The sequence below is a fragment of the Mirounga angustirostris genome, unplaced genomic scaffold (assembly GCF_029215605.1).
Source record: "Mirounga angustirostris isolate CCGP_5_RB_7025 unplaced genomic scaffold, mMirAng1.0.hap1 SCAF_2, whole genome shotgun sequence".
NCBI classification, from domain to species: Eukaryota; Metazoa; Chordata; class Mammalia; order Carnivora; family Phocidae; genus Mirounga; species Mirounga angustirostris.
This window is the reverse complement of record NW_026991710.1, coordinates 188,673,811-188,697,923: the sequence shown is the minus strand read 5'-3', so window position 1 is coordinate 188,697,923 and position 24,113 is coordinate 188,673,811. Positions and strand designations below refer to the sequence as shown.

Genomic DNA, 24,113 nt, shown 5'->3' with positions numbered 1-24,113 from the left:
ACTTAGAATTATTAGTAAAGGTATCAAATATGCATATACTCACCCTGTGAAAATATCCTGGTTCATGTGCCTGAAATTTATCTGCATGTCTCACAGCTGTCATTTGAAGTTTACAAAAACACTGTTGGTGACTTACATTTGTGGCTGGAAAGTTTACTAGCAGCATTATTGGGAATTTCTACCTAACTGAATCCCAAAGCAAAACACTTTACCAGCTGCCTCTTTTGTTGTTGTAAAAATGACCTTCAGATATCTAAATTCAATAAGAGTAGATTCTACACCTGCAGAAACATTTGGTTAAGCTGCTAAAAGAGAAGAAATGAATTATTTCCATCAGAAAGTTTATAGGTTTGAAAGCAACAGAGCTTTCCTCTATCTTCATCAGCAGTTTGTCCATTAATTAGCCCTTCAATTCCACTTCAATTAAATTAACTCTAATTAATAAGTTCATTACAAAGATTGACGCACCTTGCTCAAAGCTAGTGTGCTAAACGCTGATAAACACCTTCACCCTAATGAAAAATTGATTAGATTGAATAAAAGGGGTACCTCAGAAAGAAACCTCTCTCTTCTGGAGCTGAGCTGACGTTCTGTTCGTCTGAAGTTAATCACCATCTTGGATCTCTTAATCAAAAATTTAATTCAAACGAGATGGAAAATGTGGCATGAAAAAACATATACCACTCTCTTCCAGTTAATAGTCCTGGCTGTTGTTTATAAGAAATGTTACAACTCTCACAGTGCCTTGATTGCGGGTTTAAAATTCTGCAGGACTGAGCGGCAGAATGAAGGTGTCTGAGAAATGTTACTTGGGCAGTGAGTAGGGAAAACAGGAGCATGTGACTACATAAACAGTTACTGTTTTTTCATGTAAAAACAAGGCTGCAGTCCATTTTCTGTTTGTTAGAAACGCTTTCAGGTTTTTATCGTTCAGCGTTTTTATTTTTTGCAAGGAAACTGAAACCAGGCAATGGTCTTACAATTGTAGAAAAAAGAGGCAGTTGATTTTATTTAACTTTATATGTAAAAAGTAAAATATAAAATACCTTCGGAACTCTTTTTAAAGATCGAACCTATTGTTAGGGTTTTGAAGTCCTTTGGTCACTTGTGCTTTTAGTCCATTCGAGTATTTGAAAAACCTACTTTTTCCAATGACAAAGTCAGTAGTTACTTATATTTCTAAACTGGTTTTCTACTGTGGTGTGTATCTGCCCACAGTACGAATTTACTGAATAGGAAAAACAACGATTTCTTTTATTTAACCAGCATGTGTGTGCGTCAGAAGCAAGCTGAAGTGGGTACTACAAAAGATTCTTTTTAATTAAAAGTTTCTGAGTAGTTTAGAAATTTAAACATTAGGAGTAGATAGAACCCCTTTGCAATTCTTGCTATAAGGGTGAAACCCAACTCCTGTTAAATACCGGACATGCTTAGACACTGAAATATTTTATTCATTTTATATGAACTTGATGTGTGTGTTTGTATGTGTGCATGTGTCCTGGGCTGCCAGAAGATATTCTCAGATAAATCACGTGTGTATTTTCCTCTCCTTATGAATCATGTGTTGTTTTGTTAGTCGCCTGTGTGTGTGTGTGTGTGTAAACAGAGGGAATTACAACAAAATTCTCTTGTGTATTTCATGCACAATCACAGGGGCATTTGAAATTAAATGACTGACAAAGTAAACTTTGACCACGTGTAATTCTTACGAGTCGATGCTGACATGTACTGAGTCTATAAATACTTTGTATTTATTTTCCAAAACGGTTCTGTTGAGTTGAAGATGCAGTCCTTCTGATTCACGCCCCTTCTCACTCCCCCCGCCCCCCCGCCCCCCCGCCCCCTCCGCCCTGCCCTCGTGCTCTGCTTCCTCCGTTCAATGCAGAAATCTGTTCGGTGGACTGCGGCTCGCACGGAGTGTGCCTGGGGGGCACGTGTCGCTGTGAAGAGGGCTGGACCGGCGCCGCCTGCACTCAGAGGGCCTGCCACCCGCGCTGCGCCGAGCACGGCACTTGCAAGGACGGCAAGTGCGAATGCAGCCAGGGCTGGAACGGCGAGCACTGCACCATCGGTAGGCCCCGCCCCCGGCCGCCCAGCGCGCGCTTCCCGGGGCGGGGGGGGGGGGGGGAGGGGGGGGGGAGGGGGGCGCGGGCGGCGGGGAGGGGAGCGCTCGGGTTGCTGGCTGTTGGACCCCCGCTTGGAGAAAGCTGATTTCCTCTCCTTACCTTTCACTCGTCTTTCTTAAAAAGGAACTGTGTGTTCAAGTGAGACCATCATGTTGCGCAGGCAGTTCGGTTCTTTTTCCGCGCATATGTCACGAGCATGAAGTATAAGGATTTTTTACTCACTGTTTTGCGATGGCCACAAAAATGGACTCATCCGAGGATGATTTCACTTCTTTCTTATCCAGACGCTTTCACTGAATATTATTTTTCGGTGTTCCATAGGGCCGTTGCATGACCGCAGTATTTTTTACTTTAAAAGAGATGCCACATAGGGGGCCTTTTTGGCTTCTCTAGATTCGAGCACCACACACCTTAGCACCTGTCGATATATTTGAGCCTTTCAAAAAAGAGGTTTGATTTTTTTATGACTTTATTTTGTAGTAGCACAAGAAATAAAATAGAATGAAATGCACAAGCCTCGATGTTCTTAAAGTTATATGCTAACACTTCTTCACATATGATGTTGGTGGAAGTCCGTAGGTTAAATAAAACAAGCAAGTGTTTTAAGATCAGAATGTTGGTACAAAAACGGTAGTTAGCATGGATGCAGAAGTGTCCAGAACATACACATATTTTCAGGGTATTCAGTGCCTTTGTTTTTTACTATTTGAGTCACTGAAATTAAAATATAACAAACGTAAGTAGCCAATGTCTACTTTACTTCCGTGAAAGTGTACAACGTCCATTATAAATGGCACAGTCCCACAAAAATTTCACAATCTGAGGTATGGTGTTTTATGTCCATAGGGTCTAATTTGATAAAGCTGTTGGAGGGAGTCTCACTATCTGAAAAGATTTCTTCTTCCAGTGCAGCTCTAAGTATTATGTACTTTACTTTCCTGCTTACAGGAACTGGCTAGCTAGGAATTTTTTCATGGGAAAGTTGAAATCACATACATCTTATAAATTGTCACAGTCATTACAGAACTTCAAGTAAGGTCCTTTCCCATCTTAGTGACATTCCTGGCATCTCTTTTAAGGGTGGTGATGCCCCTACTCCCACATGTGATGATCCACAGGAGGGCTCACAGACTCAGGGCGCTTGTGCTCATGACTATAATAGTTACCAGAAAGGGAAAAGACCCATCAGGTGGTGTTTGGAGAAATCCATGCACAGGCTTCCTGTGTTCTTTCTCTCTCACCAAGAGAGGTCACATGGAGCATGTACGTTTCTCCCACAGTGAACTATACCAACATGTGTGCAAGGAACACATGCTTCTGCTGAGGGAAGCCCATTTGAGACTGAGCTTTTTATTAGGGCTGCTCTAAGAAGGAGCCTCTGTCAGCCACAGCCACCAAAATTCCAGATTCTCCGAGGAGAAGATTCTCCCGGTAGGCAAAATCACCTTCTCATTGTAGAGAACATCCAATTTTCCAGATGCCAGCCGACAGCCAGCCATGCAGACTTCTACAGGTCAGCCGTGTTGTGTTAACTCTTACCTGGGAACCGTCCGTAGGGTCTCACTTGTTGAATGGGAGCTTACCGCCTTACATCTAGGAAGCATAGGGTTCCCACAGGGGAAAACTCCAAGTGCACATATTCCTGGCACTCGCAGAGTGCTCATCCCCACGAGTTTGATACGGCTTTCCCCTCCTCTACTCTTTAAGACAGGAGTCTAGGGCAGTGGCTGCCTGTTGTTTATGTGAACCACACTCGTGAACTACAGTAAAACAGAAAAAGTTGACAACCACAGTCTGTGGATCTTTCTGTGGACATAGAGAGGATAATGCAGCGCCCATAAGACCAAACAGCTCCATGCCCCAAATCTCAGAATGCCCATATTACCAGAGGCAGGGCAAGACAAATAGACCTCTAATCATACTCCCATCAAATTATGTATGACCCCACCGCCCCCATACCCATCAGAAATGAATTGATTCTAGCTGGGGTGCGTGGAGGGGGGAATGTTTTTGACCGTATGGATCCTAGGAAGTACAGCAAACACATGAATATACAGCTTGGAAAAGCAAGAAGTGTGCTGTAAAGTTTTCCATAGGTAAATTTAACTTGCCAACCTATAGTTACTAAATAAATCATCCTGTTAGTGTCCTCACTGACCATGACAATAGTACATGGTTAGTTTCCCACAGATGAACTCTTCTTGAACAACTTCTCAGTTGTCTGGGAACACACAGGATGTTTGTTAGTAGCAGGTCTTTTTTGGATAACTTAGCATATCTTGCTGTGGTTATTAACAATTCCATTTTCTATGGTTTTATTTTATTTTATTGCTCTTATACCCCATATGAGTAACGATGTGGAAATAAAGGACCTGCTTCATTTAAAAATGAATCTTCAGAGCGGACCTTTTAAAAGATGTAGAGAACCTCAGATCACCGTTTTGCTCTCCTATACGATTAGAGCTACTTATTCCAAGTTTCAGCTTGCAAAGGATCCAATTACTTGTTTCTGTCTATTTACAACCTGTGTATATGTCCACAGTGAAGCCTAAGGGGCCATTTAAAAAGAGGCCTTTGTGAGCCACAGATTTAAACAACCCAGAAAATACAGTATATTTTCTCATTTGGGATAGTTACTGCTCTGTGCATTTCCTCTCAGTTTCAACACTTACACGTCTGGCTGAAAGAAGCTGCCACTTCGTGAAAGAGCACTCATAAATCAGCAAGATTTTTTTTTCTTTCTCCATATTATGTGCCATCTCATTGAATACAAACAGGGAGGTTAATTGAAAGAGAGATGGAGGAGAAATTAAACAGTTAGAAGCAAACAAAAGTTCCCAATAGAAAGCAAAGAATATTCTTCATTAGTCATCTTACTATCTTCATAAACTGTTCATGCTTTCATAGGCATTTTGATAGTCAAATAGGCTGTGAATTTAGAGTGTTTGCTAAAAACCCTATCTACCTGAAAATATTCCATCTTGGTATTTTTATTAATGTGTTCATATTTTCCTCTCATTATGAATCACGTGTTCAGCAAATTGGGCACCCTAATCCTCAGGTTCATTGTCCCAAGTCCTTCTCCTTTCTGGGGTTATTAGGCTTTGACTAGTGGTGCATGCAGATGGAAAATGCAGCAAAGGGAAATCTACTTTTTTTAAGAGCAACAGGGAGGGGTGGGGATAGGGGCAGAAGGAGAGGGAGAGAGAGAATATCAAGCAGACTCCATGCCCAGAGGCAGGACTCAATCTCATGACCCGGAGATCATGCCCTGAGCCAAAATCAAGGGTCAGACATTTAACCAACTGAGCCACCCAGGTGCCCCAAGGGAAATCTACTTTCAGCGATATTATGATTAAAATAAAGATTTCTCCCTTCCTCCCCAAAAAGCATTTATGACTGTTGGACCCTTTCATAAATTAAGAGAAGTTAGTTACATGATTGAACCGCCGCAGTTAACCACCAGCAATTACCACCACCATCGTTTAATAGTAACTGGTACAGATGCTCAATTACCATAATGTCATCCTTTGTATGTGACCGTTCCACAGGAGGGTCACATGATTATCACACTCACATTCCTATTTTTGTTTCTCATGAGAAAGGAAAGATGTAAGAATATTTAGAGGACCCAGGAGCAAGTTAAAGCATATTAAATATAATTAAGTGGTTTATAAATAGGAGTTGACATAATTGGAATATTATGTGGCTATCTCTATATAAAAGGCCAAAACAGTTCTGTATCGATCAAGGTCAGATCTGTGAACTGGGACATACTTGTCTTGGCCGAATTCAGTAAGTTCATTGTTAATGTATTTAACCGAAACCAGAATCTATAACCACGTAAAGGCAACCTCAGTTGCTTCGGCCCTCCCTATTCTTGGTTAGAAAGACAGGAAAACAGCTCTCTGGCCTGTGGCTGGAGTTAATTGGCCATGGAAGCAAGGCAGGTGCCACACCAGGCTCTGCGGAACAGATGTTTGAGGACAGAATCCCCAGCTTTTGAGTGCAATACAGCTAAATATTGTGGACAATGACAGATCCTAAGTTACCACATTTTGAGTGTTACTAACCTGTAGCTTCCCCCAAGAACTCTTCTTTGTAGCAGTTGCTGGAATGAAATTGTCCCTACAGCCATCCATTTGTATCTGAGAACCCTGGAGGTTATAGGTGAGACTGTGACCTCAAGGGGTGAGGGGAGGTGGGTAGCACGTTTGATTGTCATCTACCATGGAGGGTTCTTACCAATGTAGGGAAGGCTCAGATCTCTCCGTAGATGGGAGAATTGTCTCCTGGAGGCTGACTGGGAGTTCCCATTTCCCCACAGAGGGAAATGGAGAATATAGGCTTAACACTGTTCACATGTTGGTTAGATAGAATGAAGAACCTCAGGTTGGAAGACCTATTTAAATCCTGGAACAAGATCCCAAAGAAATGTTTTCATCTCAATCCCTATAAGCTTTGGCAACACCATAATTATTTAGTTGGGGAACACCGGGGTTTTTGTTTGTTCTTTTTGTTACTTTGGGGAGTATTCTTTTTTTTTTTTTAAAGATTTTATTTATTTATTTGACAGAGAGAGACACAGCGAGAGAGGGAACACAAGCAGGGGGAGTGGGAGAGGGAGAAGCAGGCCTCCCGCTGAGCAGGGAGCCTGATGCGGGGCTGGATCCCAGGACCCTGGGATCATGACCTGAGCTGAAGGCAGATGCTCAACAACTGAGCCACCCAGGCACCCCAGTTTGGGGAGTATTCTTAAGAGGGGAATTGTGTTTAACTTTTTTCCATCTATTAAGTCTCTTGAGTAGTGTCCCTATCTGAAGGGCCCCTGGAGGTCTCTTACAATTCTAGAATTTATTGATGATTTCTGCTTTATTTGGAAAATTATGAAATTTAAACAGGGGATTCCCTTTTTATTCTCAGTTTCATTTAGCTTTTGATTTTTCCTGTGTCATTTACATGCCTCCCTTACCTTCCATTTGTGAATTTCTTTCTTTATCCATTAAGCGATTATTGATCAGCTCCTCTGTGACATTTTAATACTTCTTATGCAAGTTAGTGGTAACATAAATGAGAAAGAGTATGAATGAAAAAGAAGATATGTTTTCAATCAGCTCTCTAATTTATACACTGTAACTTGTATCTTAACTGTTCCTAGCCCCAATTGGGTTTTTCTTTTTCCCCAAATATAAAATGTCTATAATAATCTGTATCATATGTGATTTTGAAGCAGAATACTCTAATGTTGAAGAGCTTTGGGGGGAAAAAAAAAAAAAGACGAAGAAGAAAAAAAAAGGGCTTTTCGAATTTGAATCATGGCCACACCATTATTTACGTAGTGTGTTGCCAACGGTTGAGTCCTGTTTCCCAGCCGTGGTTCTTGAGTTGGCCCAAGAGAGAATTCAGAGTCAAACTCTTCAGCAAGCAAGGGTTTAATGGCAGTTTAAGCAAAAGTACACTCTCCAGATGAGAGAGCTGGTGGGCCCAGAGGGGGCAGCTGCATTGGGGGTCAGGCTTGTCTTTCCTTTTTATGTTTGAATAGGTGATGGGTCATAGATAGGGTGGTTCCTGAGTAGGGTGCAGCCAGTCATCTAAGGGACTCCTCCTACCGGTCAGGAGGGAGAGTTTTTGGCCCTCTGTGGTCCTTATCAGAACTGTCATGGCAGCCTTCCTCCGTGGGGGTGTGGTGTTGAAACTGTAGGACAGTGGTCGTTCGTATGCGTGTCCCCTGGGGTCTGAGCGGGCTGACTGTTTGGAACCTGGTTTCCATAGGAAAGCACTTGTTCCCTGCTCATATCTAACTGCCTACTCCATCAGTGTGACCTTGGGCAAGTCATTTAACCTCTCTGAGTATGTTTCCTCATATGTAAACATTATGTACCCCATAGGGTTGTTAGAATCAAATGCACTACTGTGGTGTAAATCACTGGTGAAAATGCGTAGCAAATAGTGTCCAATACGTGAGAATTCTTAGAAGTATAAATGAGGCAAACTGCAACCCAGACAATGTCTTTTGGGGTCCTGAAACTTACAAAAATAAATAAATAAAACAAAATTGCCATCCACCGTGAAATTTTCACTTCATTGTTATAAAATGTAACCTAGTCTCAATGGATGTGGCTTAATGAGAAGTTAATATGTTTGAGGGTTTTGAGAGGTGTTGCTTTCAGAAAGAAAGAAAAAGAAGGAGGGAAGGGAGGGAGGGAGAGAGGGAGGGAGGGAGGAAGGAAGGAAGGAAGGAAGGAAGGAAGGAAGGAAGGAAGAAGGAATAGTTTATTGTGGTTTTGTCTTCCAGTGATGTCTCAAACACAGAGTTGTTTATTGAGCTACATTGATTTTCATGTACTTTCAGGCAATTCAAATGGAAATTTGGCCTAGGGGAAATCCTAATTCCTTTAAGCTACAAAAGACCAGCTATTTGTTTTTATTCTAATTCTTTAGTACATTGGGAACCGGGATCATTAATGATCACAAAGGCATGCTTTGTTTGTTCAGACAAAACTTAGACATACAGTACTCAGCATCCCTCTATTAAATACTGTGGTTGCTCTGGGCTTTGGGATGCAGAAGATTAGAAATTAAAGATGAAATACACAAAGCTGAGGGAGTTATCCACCAAACAATATGGGGGCAAAAGAGAGAAAGATCAAAACTATATCAGTGTGGACAGAGCTTAGCCTTGTTGTTCTAATTCTTATCTCAGGATAATGCTGAAAGAATAGTATTTTCGTTGTTAAATTTAGAAATAGGTGACAATTTGGGAGAAAGAAAAATGACCACTCTGATACATACTTCACTTAGATTACAAAATCAATATGCTTTGTAACTTTTGTAACGTTCCCAAGTTGGGAGTCATATTTATAATAACACAGATCATGGAGATTCTCAAACTATCTTTTTACATTTTTATTGAAACTTTGTAAGTCCCCCTTAAATGAATACAGGGTACCACATGACACCTGCAAAATGAGTGCTCTGGGAGACATTTGGCTTCACATCTGTCAGAATGATGTAGTAGTTTAAAAAAGGGGTATCCAGTGCCACCTGCCTTGGTCCCTGGCAGGTCCAGTGACATACTTACCATCAAACTGGAAAAGCTGGAACATCTCACTTGCACAGACCCTTCTAAGGTCTTGCAAGGGGACTATGGGTTTATATGGTCACATGTTCATCTAAAACTTGCAGATCAGTTAGGACCTTGATCTTTTTTCACTTCAACTTCCTTTCCATCACACCTTTCCTTGTATAGGATGGCCCTGGAGTGACTGTGGGCACTTTAAGGACTCAGCTAAAGAGACTTTGAGCTGGGGATACATTTAGTTTAGATTTAATTGGATATATTTATGAGGTGTGAAATCATTGCTGTCTGTGGTTGTTATTGCTAGCCATCCAGGAATATTCCTACCACCTGCTGACTCACCTAGTGACAAGGAAGTCCAGGGTCAGAGATTATATGAAGCTATGAATTTGTCCTGCGGAGCCCTGCACCAGAAGTAAATAGGTAGTGAAGGAGAAATAAGGTTTGAAATGTACGGAAACGGAAGTTAGCCTGTGGAAAATTCCTTTTGTCATCACAGGTATTATAAAATGCCTAAATCAAAAGGGAACTTTTCTCCTGTCAGAAATGTACTTGATAATGGAACTTAGATAATTATAAACTTGCCATAATTTTCTCCTTTTTGATGAATATTTCTTTTCTGAGCAATTTATCAGAATTCTTGCATTTTGAGGGCACAAACCTGTTAGCAGTGTTGCAAAATTGAGTCCATCAGTGTGTGAAGTCACACGTGCTGTGCATCGCAGTGTAGCCCTGAACCGTAGGAATGTCGCAGAAAAAGATCTCTTGTTTATATGACATGAAATGCTGATATTGACAAAGATAATATAAAACTCAATATTCTGTTGTGTTTCTTTTTGTTTCAAGTTTTTATTTAAATTCTGGTTAGTTACATATAGTGTAATATTGGTGTCAGGAGTAAAATTTAGGGATTCATCACATACATACAACACCCCATGCTCATCACAAGAAGTGCCCTCCTTAACGCCCATCCCCCATCTGGCCCATCCCCCACCCACCTCCCTCGGGCAACCCTCAGTGTGTTCTCTAGAGTGAAAAGTCTCTTATGGTTTACCGCCCTCTCTTTTTCTTTTTATTCCGTCCCCTATGCTCATCTGTTTTGTTTCTTAAATTCCACATATGAGTGAAATCATTGAAAACTCATAATATTCTATGAGGGTATCACAACAGAGCATCTAATGAATGCCATCAATTCAGAGTATTTAAGATTTGTTTATTACATAATAAAGTCTTCCCAGCTTAGCAATAATGCCAAAAATTTACGTGGCATTAATAATAACACATTTTGAAGCCAAATGAAACTTTTCTAAGCTATCAATAATGAAAACTATATTAAATAATTACATTGAATAAAGGCTGAATTATCTTTGCTTTCTCTCTATAGAAAATATTACAAAATCATTATCTTATAAAGAAGCAATGAAAGAGTAAATATTGCCCAAAAATATAGAAAGAAAAACGTTTATTGGAGACCAGTCAGGCACTTAATAAAAAAATGTTATGTGCTTTTCTGACATTTGTTAATCAGCTCAAAAATAATTTCCTGTGATTTCTTACTCTAAATAACTCCTCACCTTATACCTAATTTCATATTCATAATTTGGTATTCTTTTTCTTAATGAGGGCCCCCCACATTATGTAATTTCACACCCCACAAAACCTGGATCTGCCTCTCTTCCCAGCTCTGTTTCTTGATAGCTGTGTGATCCTGGGGAAATCATTTACATGCTCTCTGTGCTGCAATTTCCTCATCTCTAAAGTGGGAATGAAAATAGCACAGCTTCAGAGAGTCACCGAGAGTGTCAAACGACTTCAAATGTGTAGAAGAACGCTTAGAACAGGACCTGGCACAAGTAAACACCATCTAGATGTTTCTTACTGTAACTGTCGGGAACTGAAACTCACGTCGAGGTGACAGTGACTGATTCTTCCCTCCTGAGTCTTCTCTGTCTGCAGAGGAATTAGCCAACAGAAAGAGAGGAATGCATGCTGGTTCCAGAACTGCTAGCCCCTCCACGTGCTGGCCCACTGACACTGTGGACAGGGATGCCTCATGATCTGTCAAACATGGTGGAGGGTGAGTCCGCAGGAATCAGGAGGCACGGAGTGGAGTGGAAGGAAATTCTTCTAAGCCAACTTGGTTGGCAATAAAAATCCAGAGAGGCCAAAAAGTCTCCCATGGGGCGTGCAAGAAAGAGAAGTTCTTAAGATCCTCTCTGCTCTGCAGTCCCAGCTACTCGAAGTCATTTAATATGACAAAGAGAACAGCAATTCCTAAGAGAACATTGAAAGCCCCCCTAGAGCTCATTGCATATCCCATGATCTGAGAACCAGGCTGACTTTTAGATATCTGATTTTTCCTTTGAGGTAAATTAGTGCCCAACTGGGGCCTCCCCGTGTTATTTTTTCATTTTAGTCTTATGTATTCAGTTCCCAGTTTAGACGTAATCTAAATCCCCTCAGAATGGGTTGGGTTTTTAAAATTTTATTTGTTTTTTTAAGCAATCTCTACACCCAGGGTGGGGTTTGAACTCACAACCCTGAGATCAAGAGTCACGTGCTCCACCGACTGAGCCAGCGGCGTGCCCCTGGGGATTTTTTTTTTTTTTTTAATGAGGCTCTTTGGTCTCTTTAAAGAGGCAAAACTAGTCCCTTGACCTTTCTGAATGGTGGAGGCCCTATTAGGTTGTCACTGCTCCCTCTACTTGGTTTCAGTCTTTTTAAAACTATCCCAGAGATAATGCTTATTTTACTAGTTAATTCAACGATGCTGCATTTTGCTTCATTTTGATAAAGAAGTGCCTGCTGGTGACAGTAGCTAGGTAGCTGTTTTTATTTTATTTTTTTAAGATTTTATTTATTTATTTGAAAGAGAGAGAGAGTGGGCGCACAAGCAGGGAGGAGGGGCAGAGGGAGAGGGAGAAGCAGGCTTCCCGCAGAGCAAGGAGCCCGATGTGGGGCTCGATCCCAGGACCCTGGGATCATGACCTGAGCCGAAGGCAGACGCTTAACCGACTGAGCCACCCAGCACCTGTTTTGGTGTTTTAATGGACCTGGCCTTTGGGCGGTTTTTCTCTTCACTGTAAGTTGTTCTGTTGTGGGAGTCTGTTTTCTTTATGTGTAAGGACTTCAGCATAAAAGGACAGGAAGTTGTGGGTTCGGTTTACAACCAGCACCTTCAGCAGGGTCAGCTCGGTGCTTTGGGCTGAAGGAGTCTTTCACTCCAAGCTTAGTAGCCGGTTGCAGGAGAGAGTCATCAACCAGCAGAAATGAATTTAGTGGGGGGCGCCTGGGTGGCTCCGTCGGTTGAGCCTCCAACTTTTGATTTCAGCTCAGGTCGTGATCCTAGGGTTGTGAGATCAAGCCCCATGACGACGGACTCACACTCAGCAGGGGAGTCTGCTTGGGATTCTCTCCCTCTCCCTCTGCCCCCCTCCACAAACGCATGTGCGCTCTTTCTCTCTCTAAAGTAAATAAATCTTTAGAAAAAAAAAAAAAAAAAGAAACGAATTTGGTGGTTGAAATTTGAAACTTTAGTAAGTTTGACTGTGTTCCTGTCATATTTTAGTCTTCCGTACTGCGTTTGGTCAAGGTTTTTGCGTCACTCTTAATTTCTACTCACTTTAAGAACCTGTATCCTGTAAAGCTTCAGAGTTGTTAAAATTTGATTCTTCTACTAACATTTTGTGAAGTCCCTTGCAACTTTAACTTTGTAGCATCCCGTCCCCCCTTACTTTGTTAACCTGCCTATGCAAGTCACATAACGTCTCAAGAGCCCCCTTAGAATTACATCCTCCAGTCCGACAAATCCTCCAGAAGATTTGGATTCGAATCTTCACAAACTTTTGCACCTGATTTGCTGTGTGACCATCAGCAAAATCATAGTCCCGAGGGCCACCTTGATAAATGTTCTCCATCATCTTGATGATTTGTTTCCCTAGACTTCATTTTCTTTACCCCTAAGAATGGGAGTAGCTGTTGTAGAGATAAACAACTTTTACTGTTGACATCAGGCGTTTGAGTCCCCCTTCTGCTCTGTCCTATCTTTCATGCTGTAATTTATCCCCAGAGAAGAGAGACAGCGACCTAGCCGTGTCCCCAAGATGTAAAACCTCGGTGATGGTTATCCTCTTTTGGGAAATGTTAAATGTGTTCTATATTTCAGAAAAGGGACCTTTTATTTTTTTGGGGGGATTTCTAAAACTCAATTCTGAATGTAGTCATTGTTTTGTGGGTGAATGTATTTGGATTAACATGTATTTTTCCATGTAGATGATTTATACATGGCCTTACAAGGATGAGAATTTTGAGTTCTTTAGAAGGAATAGGCTTCATATACTTTAGAGTCATATGATAATGAATTCTATACTATGATCGTTATTTGTGTACAGATTTCCCTCCCATCTACCCCCTGTGATAGAACTTGGTTCTCAAAAGCTGCTATAAATTAAGCTGATTCCTGCTCAGCTTTCACTGTAACTGCCACCAGTTATAGAAGCAGTATGTTTGGGGAAAAAAATGGAGGAGTAAATCCACTGTCATGTTTCTCAAATCGCAGCAGTATATAAGAAAATGCTGATTGTTTGTGTTGTTTTATGATCACTTCGGTATCATTGAAATATGCCCAATTTCTTTAAAATTGATCAACCTCATTCCTTCCTTTCTTATGGTCTTGTGTTTATTTTTCACCGTGAACTTAGTGGTTTTCTAGCTAGCTTTTTTTTTTAAGTCTCCCCAAATAATTCACTGTGTAGGTGCTCTGCATCTTAGACAAACGATTTATAAATTATAATTATTATACCAAGGAAAATTTTGAATCTGTTAATTTGAATTAAAATGTTATATGCCATAACGTTTTTTTTAAGTATGAATATACCCATACCTAGGAGTTCCCTTTTGCTTTTTTAAACTTCATTTCTCCTCTTGTCAATTTAAATTCTTTTTTTTAATGATTTTTTTAAGACTTATTTATTTATTTGAGAGAGCGAGAATGAGAGAGAGAGAGTACATGAGAGGGGGGAGGGTTAGAGGGAGAAGCAGGCTCCTTGCTGAGCAGGGAGCCCGATGCGGGACTCGATCCAGGGACTCCAGGATCATGACCTGAGCCGAAGGCAGTTGCTTAACCAACTGAGCCACCCAGGCGCCCCTTTTTTTTAATGATTTTTAAAAATTTACTTATTTTAAAGAGAGAGCACAAGCAGGAGGGGCAGAGGGAAAGGGAGAGAGAGAAACTCAAGCAGACTTCCAAATGAGCACAGAGCCTTGATGCAGGGCTTGATCTCACGACCCTGAGATCATGACCTGAGCCCAAACCAAGAGCCGGATGCTCAACCAAACAGAGCCACCCAGATGCCCCTAAATTGTCTTTTAAAAGTTTATGGAGAGACATGATATCTGAAAAAAAGCCAGTCATATGTCAAATTTTTATCATACTGTTTTATTAACCTCCTGCCACTGTTTTCCTTTACTAATATACTACAGTATCTTTTTCTATTTGGAACACCTCATTGATTTGCATCCCTTAAAAACCATCTAAGACCTGAAATTCCACCAAAAGCTAGTATACAGGAGGTTTTAAAGCTCAATTGACTGGATATACAATTTTACTAGAGATAAAGATGGAAAACCCTCCTTTCAATTCTTGCCAAGTTCATCAGAAGGCGTTTATTGAGGAGGTTAGGTTCAAGGCATTTGGGAGTGAAACCAGCTGCAAAATAATATGGTGTCAGCTATTTTACAATGGTAGCAAGGAAGAGAAAGACTGTAAGTAGTGTCGGATTATAAATATGTCCATTCTCCTTAAAACTCAAGCCAGGGAACTGCAGAGTGCCAGCCAGCTAATGTAGTGTTCTAGGTAGAGGTCCTTACTACCCTAGTGGAGTAAATAAAAAGTCAGAACTTTGCATCCCGTTTAATCTAAGGGTGGAAGAATGAAGCCCACAATTTTAAGGGATATGATTCCTTCCCGCAGTGGTACATTGGTATCCTTAACAATGGCAAAATTTACCTCTGGCATTTCTTGAATGTGACAATTTGAAAATAGCCTTTTCCCATCCTGAAACAGTTTCTTTCCCACCTCCCAATTTTTAAACTGCAAGTGTGCTTCTTGTGTTAGTCCACACAGAAGCCATGCCTCCCCTTTCTTTTTGTATTTAAGATACTATATTCACAGATTATGGTGTGACTAGAGCCAGTTTTTTTTCTATTGCTCTTCTTCATGATGGGTTCACTGACCCTCTCCTGTCTGAGTGCCTCTTTAGTGAAGCTGGAAAACAGCTGTCTGAAATATGGCTATTAGTTCTAGGGTTTCGCCGACATGTGCCTTGGATAAATTAAGGAGCAGTCAAAGGAAGTCCATAAATATGAATACTTTGCCAGTTGCTTTTCCATTAAACTCTGTTGGTTGAATGAAATTAGCAAATAATTATGCTGGTGGGGAATCTACTACATCCAAATGTAATATAATGTCTTCCTTTAACGACAGAGCTTTTTTCCTGTACACCAGATTAGTTTTTAGGGTAATCTACATTGCAAATTGGCCGATTTGCATTAGAACCATGCCTACTTGTTCTGATTTGTCAACACCTCTTTTTTTAAAAAAAAAGTCTTTACCATTGAGCATGGGTGGGTAAGACCATCTGCTTGTGGAGCTCTCCGGCAGCTCCATCACTTAACACATGAGACAGGGTACAGCTGTTTAATTGTTATGGTGCTGAATGATTACCATTCTATTCAAAATTAATATTTATATATGTGTGCATAGAAAGCATGTAGTTAAACAGAAGTGATCTAATTGTGAATTAATGGCATTAGGTGTTCATTAATTAGTCCCCCCATGAACAATGAAGGGTAAAATAATGCTTTTCGCATACACTCCCAACTCTTGGCTTTTAAGATGAGTCCCCAGGGGTGATTATTATGCATGTGAGTAGTCCACTCCAAATGCATTGGTGTGTAGAGAGAAAAAAAAAAATCACAGTATACCTGGCCGTAAAAAACAAAGAGAAAAGTATCTATACAGTGATGATACATGCCCCGGCTCTTTCCTGCCCCCAAAAGCATGATCCTCTGAGCTGTGACCAGTGTAGGTACAAGCCATGCAGTGCAAGCCTACAGGTATGTCTGCTCTGATTGCACATATCAGCATGTCACCCACAGGAACCACCACAAGCTATTGGGAGTGCTTGCTCAGCTGAGAGTGGGTTTCCTCCTGTACTTCGGAATGGTGACCCACAAACTTAACGGCATTCTGCTGCAAAAAGTTAGCAACCTATATTCCATCATGTCTGCTCAGTACATTTGATAATGAGGAACAAAAATGAAAAATGGTCGGCAGAATTGCAATGTAAGGAAAGAGAAATGCATGTAAAATAGGATATTTAGATGTCTTCGTTTCCAAGTAGCTCCTATAAAAAGTAACTTGTATTTATAGATATTTATACAGATATTTATACGCCTTCAGGAAATACTGACTTGCCTTGCTCAAGTACGATTACTAATGAGGGAACACGCAATATATAAGGACAAGTTGTGATGTGTTCTTTATTCCCAGAAGCTGAATCACATTTTGATTGGGAAGTATGCATCTACGCCAGCAAAGGGTTTATGGGAGACAAAGAAGAAAACTCTGGCACAAAAGTGGAATTATCCCCACTCTGGGAATTAGCCAGTTCACATAAAGAATGTTCCCATTAAAGGGAGACTATGTGGAGGAGGTAGAGAATAAGGGGGCTTATCCTGACATTATTGGGGTGGAGTGGGCCTTCATGGCTTTGAAGACAAAACCACTGGCAATTCCCAGCTCCTTCAATTAAAGTCAGATTTCTTTCATTCTTCAGAGTCTCTTAAAAGATACCAATTACTTCCTGCATCGGTCCTTTCTAAACTCTTATTAATAAGATGAATTAATACTACCTAGTATTTATTGAGTGTTTACTATGTGCTAAGGCACAATGCAACGTTCTCTGCATGCAATACTTTTTTTTTCTAAAGATTTTATTTATTTATTTGACAGAGACACAGCGAGAGAGGGAACACAAGCAGGGGGAGTGGGAGAGGGAGAACCAGGCTCCACGCAGAGCAGGGAGCCCGATGTGGGACTCGATCCCAGGACCCTGGGATCATGACCTGGGCCGAAGGCAGTCGCTTAACCATTTGAGCCACCCAGGCGCCCAATAAGTAAAAATCTTTAAAAAATTAAATTAAATTAAATCTACATTGGAGGAACGCAGGCTCAGAGAAGTTACCTAATTTTTTTATGGTTGCCCAGCTGGTAAGTAAGAACCTAAACCCACCGGAGCCATTCCCAAGCCCATTCTCTTGAGCAATAGACTATGCTGTCTCCTTTTAAATTGTTTTTGCACGTATGTGTATAGGGGAATAGGCAAAAATTAAATTTCTTCTGTGATAAAGAGAAATTAATATCTATGAACCTGTCACAAAAGACTGAATTTTCATAGAAACTGGTGCAGTAATAATGTCAATGATGTCTCAATAATAAAGTGTCAGTTCTTTTATTCAGCAAAGTTTAAATTATAGCTGATAATAGGACCCAGTGGTTTGCCAAAATAAAAGTAACAATTGCAGCAACAAATAACAGCTTGAGGAAAATGAATTTATACTGTGAGAGATCTAAGAAAATTGTAAACTATTTATTGAAAACTCCATATACCACCTTCCAGAATTTAAACTTACTTCCAGTTCTTTTCTCAGCTGAAATTAGTAGGCTAAATACCATGTATAGACATTGACCAGTGAAAAACACTCACAGTTTGTAGATGACATGTAACTAGTATCAGCAAAGTGAACTGCTAAAATGCAAGTGGTAAACATCTGTGCATGCTCTTCTCTCACCCACAAATAAAGAAAAATTACTCTGTGTAAGTCGCCTTTGAAAAGAGCCAAGATTATCTATGATTTTCCCAAAATAAATTACGGTTTATCTTAGGTGAGTTAAAGATTGTGCAGTTATGTTTATTGTCTTCCCTGGTGTCTTCAAGAAAACTATTAAGAGGAAGACCCGATACATTTTACGTAATTATTTACAAGTCTTATTCTATAAATTTTCCTTAAATATTAAATTTTACACAGAGGCAAAAGCAGTGATGGCAGCCCAGAAATTATATTCATTGCTATTGATCAGATCGGTAGGTTATTTTTATGGTTTCCTGCCACTCGACTTGTTAGTACTATACAGACATGACTTCAGTCATTTTCTTAACCAAGTTCATTGTATCAATTTAAAGATCCGAATATTCACTGATGTAAAAAAAATGTTTGTGTTACAGTTTTTATTTATTAAGGTTGAGAGCTGTCTCCAGATAGTTTCGTTCCCAAATCAAGGTGCCGAAACGGACCTGGTAATTTTTAAATCTAGGAAACCCTAAGAAAATGTGGTTTTGCTTATGTCATTCAATGAGCTCTGCCAGGGAGTGCAGATCTAAAGGAGACGTGCGCTACCGACATGTTTATGTATGTGGTCCAGGGGGTGAAATCCCACCACGTGTGGAGACCACAGAACTCCTGTATCACATGCTGAACAACACTCATCTCCGTGTAAACTGTGCACATGCCAACCTCAGTGAGTCAGCGTGCTGTCCCCATTCTGAGTGTCCCACGCTTCCTTCCATTATGTAGACATAGTCCACGGTGCGGCACAAAATTCTAAACTGAGGGAAAAATACCAAACATTTTTCTACCGGTTATCTTTACAAAGCTTTGCAGCTTATGCACTTTTCCAGCAATGCTGACTTGATGAAATTCGGTTTATCTCATAGCCCCTTTTCCATGGAATCTCTTTTTTTTCTGGACTGATGTAAATCAAGAAAATAGTCTTTCACTCCCTTGGAATGTCTTAGGGTAGTGTTCCAAACTGAAATACGGTATTTCGCTGGAGTAGGGCACGTGTAAGAAGCCAGTGTATTTGTACAGATAATTTGTTCACCAAATTTCCAATCTATAAAAAAGAATAGAATATGTAAAGTTTCAAAAACAATTTGTTTGAGACAGGTTTTCAAAAATGCGTTGCCAACGTTAGGGGAGCAGAAGCTCTTCCAAACACACATACACACACAAACTGGTTTTTTTCCCCACTGGCACACCTCACTTTCTAGTTGTTAAAATTCAAATTGAGTGACTCTTCTAAACAGGATGAAATATTTGTGATGTTTTATTCTAATCTTAGAATGAGAATTCTATGGTGAGGGAGAACATAGTCTAGTAAGGGGTCCGAGTAAATTGTTTTATGACATTTAAAATTAGATCACTGCCATAATCCTTTATGACAAGGTAATCAGTAATTGGCAGTGTGTACCAATTAAGGAACATCAAACCAATGGGTGTGCAGCTTGCACACTGATTTAAACAGTTACTGATTGGAATAAATGGATTTAATATGTACTTATTTGCAGACTGTTGCTTTCCTGTCATCCTCCAGGAACTGGTGGTGAACAATCTAAGAATGATACCTACTTACAATTTTAATGAGATACTAATGTGAATCATTTTTTAAGTCTGGGTTATAAAGTATAAGGAAACACACGATGCTAAATAAAAATTTGTCCTCGATTCCAAGGACGTTGCTCTAATTGCCATAGTGAAGAATATGGCTGTGTTTTATTATGTACTCATCTGATTGAATTATCCTCTTTTGAAGACGGGCGCCTAAGATTTTTATTGTTGTAATTAAACTGAGAAATATTTCCAGCTTCTGGATTCTGTGCTGTTTGCCTGCATCTAGGCTCTACCCAGGAGTCAACTCCGTGGCCCAGTGAAAATACTGTACCATTTAATATGCTCCAACCAAGCATACTGTCAACAGTAGAAACAATGTGAATAGAATGGTTTGTAACTATATACATCAGCAACTATGTATACACAAACTATTTCTATTTTTCCCTTGTGAGCTGTCTAATGGATATACAACCAACTTGGTTTGCCCTTGTTGCTTCTTTGTGTTTTTAAGAATTCTTTTGACACTGAAAGGAAAGCAAATTTGGCATTGATCCCATTCTGTGTAGACCTCCAAATACCCCAGTTCTTCCCCCAAAGCGGACATATATCCTCTTCTGACCTCTTTTTTAAAATGAGCAACCTTCTTTTGGACTACCACTCAAAAGACATTTCTTATACAGAATTTATACCTTAACTAGAACTACTTCTGTTCTTTTATTTTTCAAACTCACTTGTTTTAATTTTTTCTTGGTTTTCTCCCTCAGTTTTAATATCTTGCCAGTTGGTTTTCCAAACTTTGGGTTTCTAGAACGGGTTCCAGCAAATCTTTTTTTTTTTTTTAAGATTTTATTTATTTGGGGCGCCTGGGTGGCTCAGTCGTTAAGCGTCTGCCTTCGGCTCAGGTCATGATCCCAGGGTCCTGGGATCGAGCCCCGCATCGGGCTCCCTGCTCGGCGGGAAGCCTGCTTCTCCCTCTCCCACTCCCCCTGCTTGTGTTCCCTCTCTCGCTGTGTCTCTCTGTCAAAAAAATAAATAAAATCTTTAAAAAATATATTTATTGGGCGCCTGGGTGGCTCAGATGGTTAAGCGTCTGCCTTCGGCTCAGGTCACGATCTCAGGGTCCTGGGATCGAGTCCCGCATCGGGCTCCCTGCTCCTTGGGAGCCTGCTTCTCCCTCTGCCTCTCTCTCTCTGTCTCTAATGAATAAATAAATAAAATCTTTAAAAATATATATTTATTTATTTATTTATTTGACAGAGAAAGAGCATAAGCGGGGGAGTGGCAGGCAGAGGGAGAAGCAGGCTTCCCGCTGAGCAGGGAGCCCGATGCGGGGCTCGATCCCAGGACCCTGGGATCATGACCTGAGCCGAAGGCAGATGCTTAACCAACTGAGCCACCCAGGCGTCCCCGGTTACAGCAGATCTTATCATAAAGCTTTCTTTAGTCTACATAAGGTACTCTCATATTTATGAAGCTGTGTCAATAGATTAATATTTTAAATTAGTTTGGACTTTAATATTACTTCCTGGTGTCTCCCTTTAATTGCCAGTGTTGAATTAAGGATTTCCACATTTTTTTTCATCTTATTTTTTCATGCAACCAAGTAAATTTATTGACCATTCCAAAAACGGATGATGCTTCTAGTCTTACGTAGGTACATAGTTCTGATTCTTCTGAGTTGTGACTATAGCTGATTATTAAGTGCATGGACTTTGGCCACAGACTACCTGGTTGGGATTTTGGCTTTGCCACTTGCTGACATTTTGACCTTGAGAAAGTTATTTCACTGTACCTCCGTTTCTTCATTTATGAACTAGGGAAGATAATAAAAGTACCTATTACCCCATAGGGTGGTGAAAATTAAGTCATCTCATGTAAAATGCTTAGCATAGTTCTCAGCACTTAGTAAGAGTAGTAAATGGTAGTTTTTGTTAATACTATTGTATGTAGTTAGGATGGATGGATGGATTGGAAGAGGGGAGAGGAACAGATGAATGAAGAGAGGGGAAGGATTTTGGAAACGAGGTATTGCTCACACATGCTTCTCAAAAAGCAGCCTCTGTATTTTCATAGAGTTGCTTCAAAGCTGCAAACACATGTAAGATATACTAGAACCACCATAATAAGGACATTTAATCATTTTATTCAGCAGATATTAAGAATCCCTTATGAACGAGGCAATGCGAAGACAGGGATTAGCCTGGCCTTGGAGTTTACATTTCTAATGGAGGAGATTCACACATTCAGTCCCATATGTCTATATATCATTAAAGCCTTAGATTTTTATGGAATCTCTTAACGAATTGATCACAGCTAGTTCTTGTTTCTCCTCTTCTCCTTTCATATCTACCCTAGTGTCCATACTCCTAGACTTCTTCCATGACAAGGACTCAGTGGAAGAATCAGATAACTAAAGGAAACGGAGGGAGGTGGGTGCCCATAATTTTGATAGATGAGTAGATGAGGCAACAACATATAGGTAGACTTTCCGTTGCTCTTCCTTTCTTGTGTACCCATTAGGAATTAAAAACCGTTCAAGACTAAATATGAGCAAAGTCCCTCCTATGGGACCTTAGACTCCAGATCCTTCCTATGGGGTATAGACAAGAGTAGATCATTTTGTGTCTACCTCCACCCATCTTCCCCAAAACACAGAGGGGAAAATACGATCATTAGGGGCTTTGAATAAAGGAATAATTATTTTTAAAAAGAAACATCTAGAGGGGAGTGTGTGAAAAGGATACAGTACTTCTCATTTGCTTGGGTGATACTGGAGGCCTCCGGGCTACTCCTATAATAAAAATATTCTTGATGACCCAGACTTTCTTCCACATCTACATTTGCACTGAATCTTTGCCCACATGAACCAGCAAGTAGGACACAGACCTCCAAACCCATGGGCTTGAAACCTGAGCAGTCATTTCATCTGTTATGTTCTAGAGATGACTGTGTATCTGAATGTATTTTGAGAGACAATACAGACCAAGAATTAGCTCTGACATTTAAAAGACAACTGCATTCTGCCATTTAAGTTAGGTCCACCCGGCCATTTCCCAAGGAAGCCATGTAGAAGACCTCTAAGAGACAGTAGAACTACCCTCTGGCTTTGTAGCTATCTACTTAAATTCATGTTAGGTCAGGAATAATTGCAAAGTACTTCTGAGCAAGAAGAGGCATCATGATGGAGATGGTGCCCTTGCACACATTCTCTGTCCCTCCTCAGTCTCTCCGTCTGTACTCACTGTATCAACTGTGTTTATATCATAGGGTTGTGGGGAAGATTAGGTGAAAGCCTAATAGGGCTGAGAGCAGTATCTGACACAAAGTGAACCTTTATTATTACTTTCAGGGAGCAGAGCTGGGATCAGAGTGCTTTAGGCATGTCCCCTACATTCTTCTGAATCTGGTCTGAACCTGGACCAGAGCTAGAAATTTGGGGATCATTAATACATCAGCGAGGTGCTCACAGTCTGCAATTTATAGGACCAGAGCCCATGGAAGAGCTGAAACCACAGACAGCATTTTGTGTCTGTAAGCACGTGTGCATTGTGGTGGGGGGCGGGGAGGGGAGTCCGTAGCTCTCACCACTTTTCTGAGACGTGAGACTCCAGAAGGATTAAGAATCACTGTCTTAGAGGAAATACAGTACTTCTCACCCCCTGTGTCCCACGCGGGTCTTTTTAAAAGATAAAGAATTGAAACTCCAGGGAGAGTGTTTTATGAATACATTTTCCTGGAGAATAGTTTTTTTAAGAGGTTCCATCTTCTACATTTAGCACTGATGTTTGTAAGAGTTTTCTTCTATAAAGCAAATTTAAAACTTTTGGTGAGTAGATCTAATAGGAAGGACTTTGTTTTAGTGTCAGAGCACACATTAGTTTCCAAAGCAGTTTTTTTGCAACTTAATGTGCATTTCAGCCATTGTTAGGTATATTAATTTTTAAATATACTGTATTATTTTTACGATTATTGTTCCTAATGGCTTCTTGCAACATGCCTGCATTTTTCTGATAATTTCCTGTAGTGGCTTATGTAATGATGTTTTTATTGTAGCAATTATTTTATTTTTTTATTTTTTTAAAGATTTTTATTTATTTATTTGAGAGAGAGAGAATGAGAGACAGAGAGCACGAGAGGGAAGAGGGCAGAGGGAGAAGCAGACTCCCTGCCGAGCAGGGAGCCCGATGCGGGACTCGATCCAGGGACTCCAGGATCATGACCTGAGCCGAAGGCAGTCGCTTTAACCAACTGAGCCACCCAGGCGCCCGCAATTATTATTTTTAATAATTATTTGAACCTCATATGTCGACATCTCCTTTTAGCGTCTTTATTATTTAGAACGAGGCTTTTGTGGGATTCTCAGAAATTTTCATCTTCGAGGACAAAATATACGTGGTGGTTTTTACCCCTTTCTGTCTTGGTTTGAAACGGTCAGCCTCACAGTTATTTCCTATGAT

General features: G+C 40.4%; 1 protein-coding gene across 1 annotated transcript in view; it reads left to right on the top strand.

Annotated features, from left to right (window-relative positions):
- The window catches only part of TENM3 (teneurin transmembrane protein 3), a 601,855-nt gene that overhangs the window by 497,906 nt on the left and 79,836 nt on the right, over positions 1-24,113 (top strand). Inside the window, exon 12 of the mRNA XM_064585705.1 lies at positions 1,886-2,071. Coding sequence (XP_064441775.1) covers positions 1,886-2,071 — 186 coding nt within the window. The remainder of the gene's footprint in view (positions 1-1,885; positions 2,072-24,113) is intronic.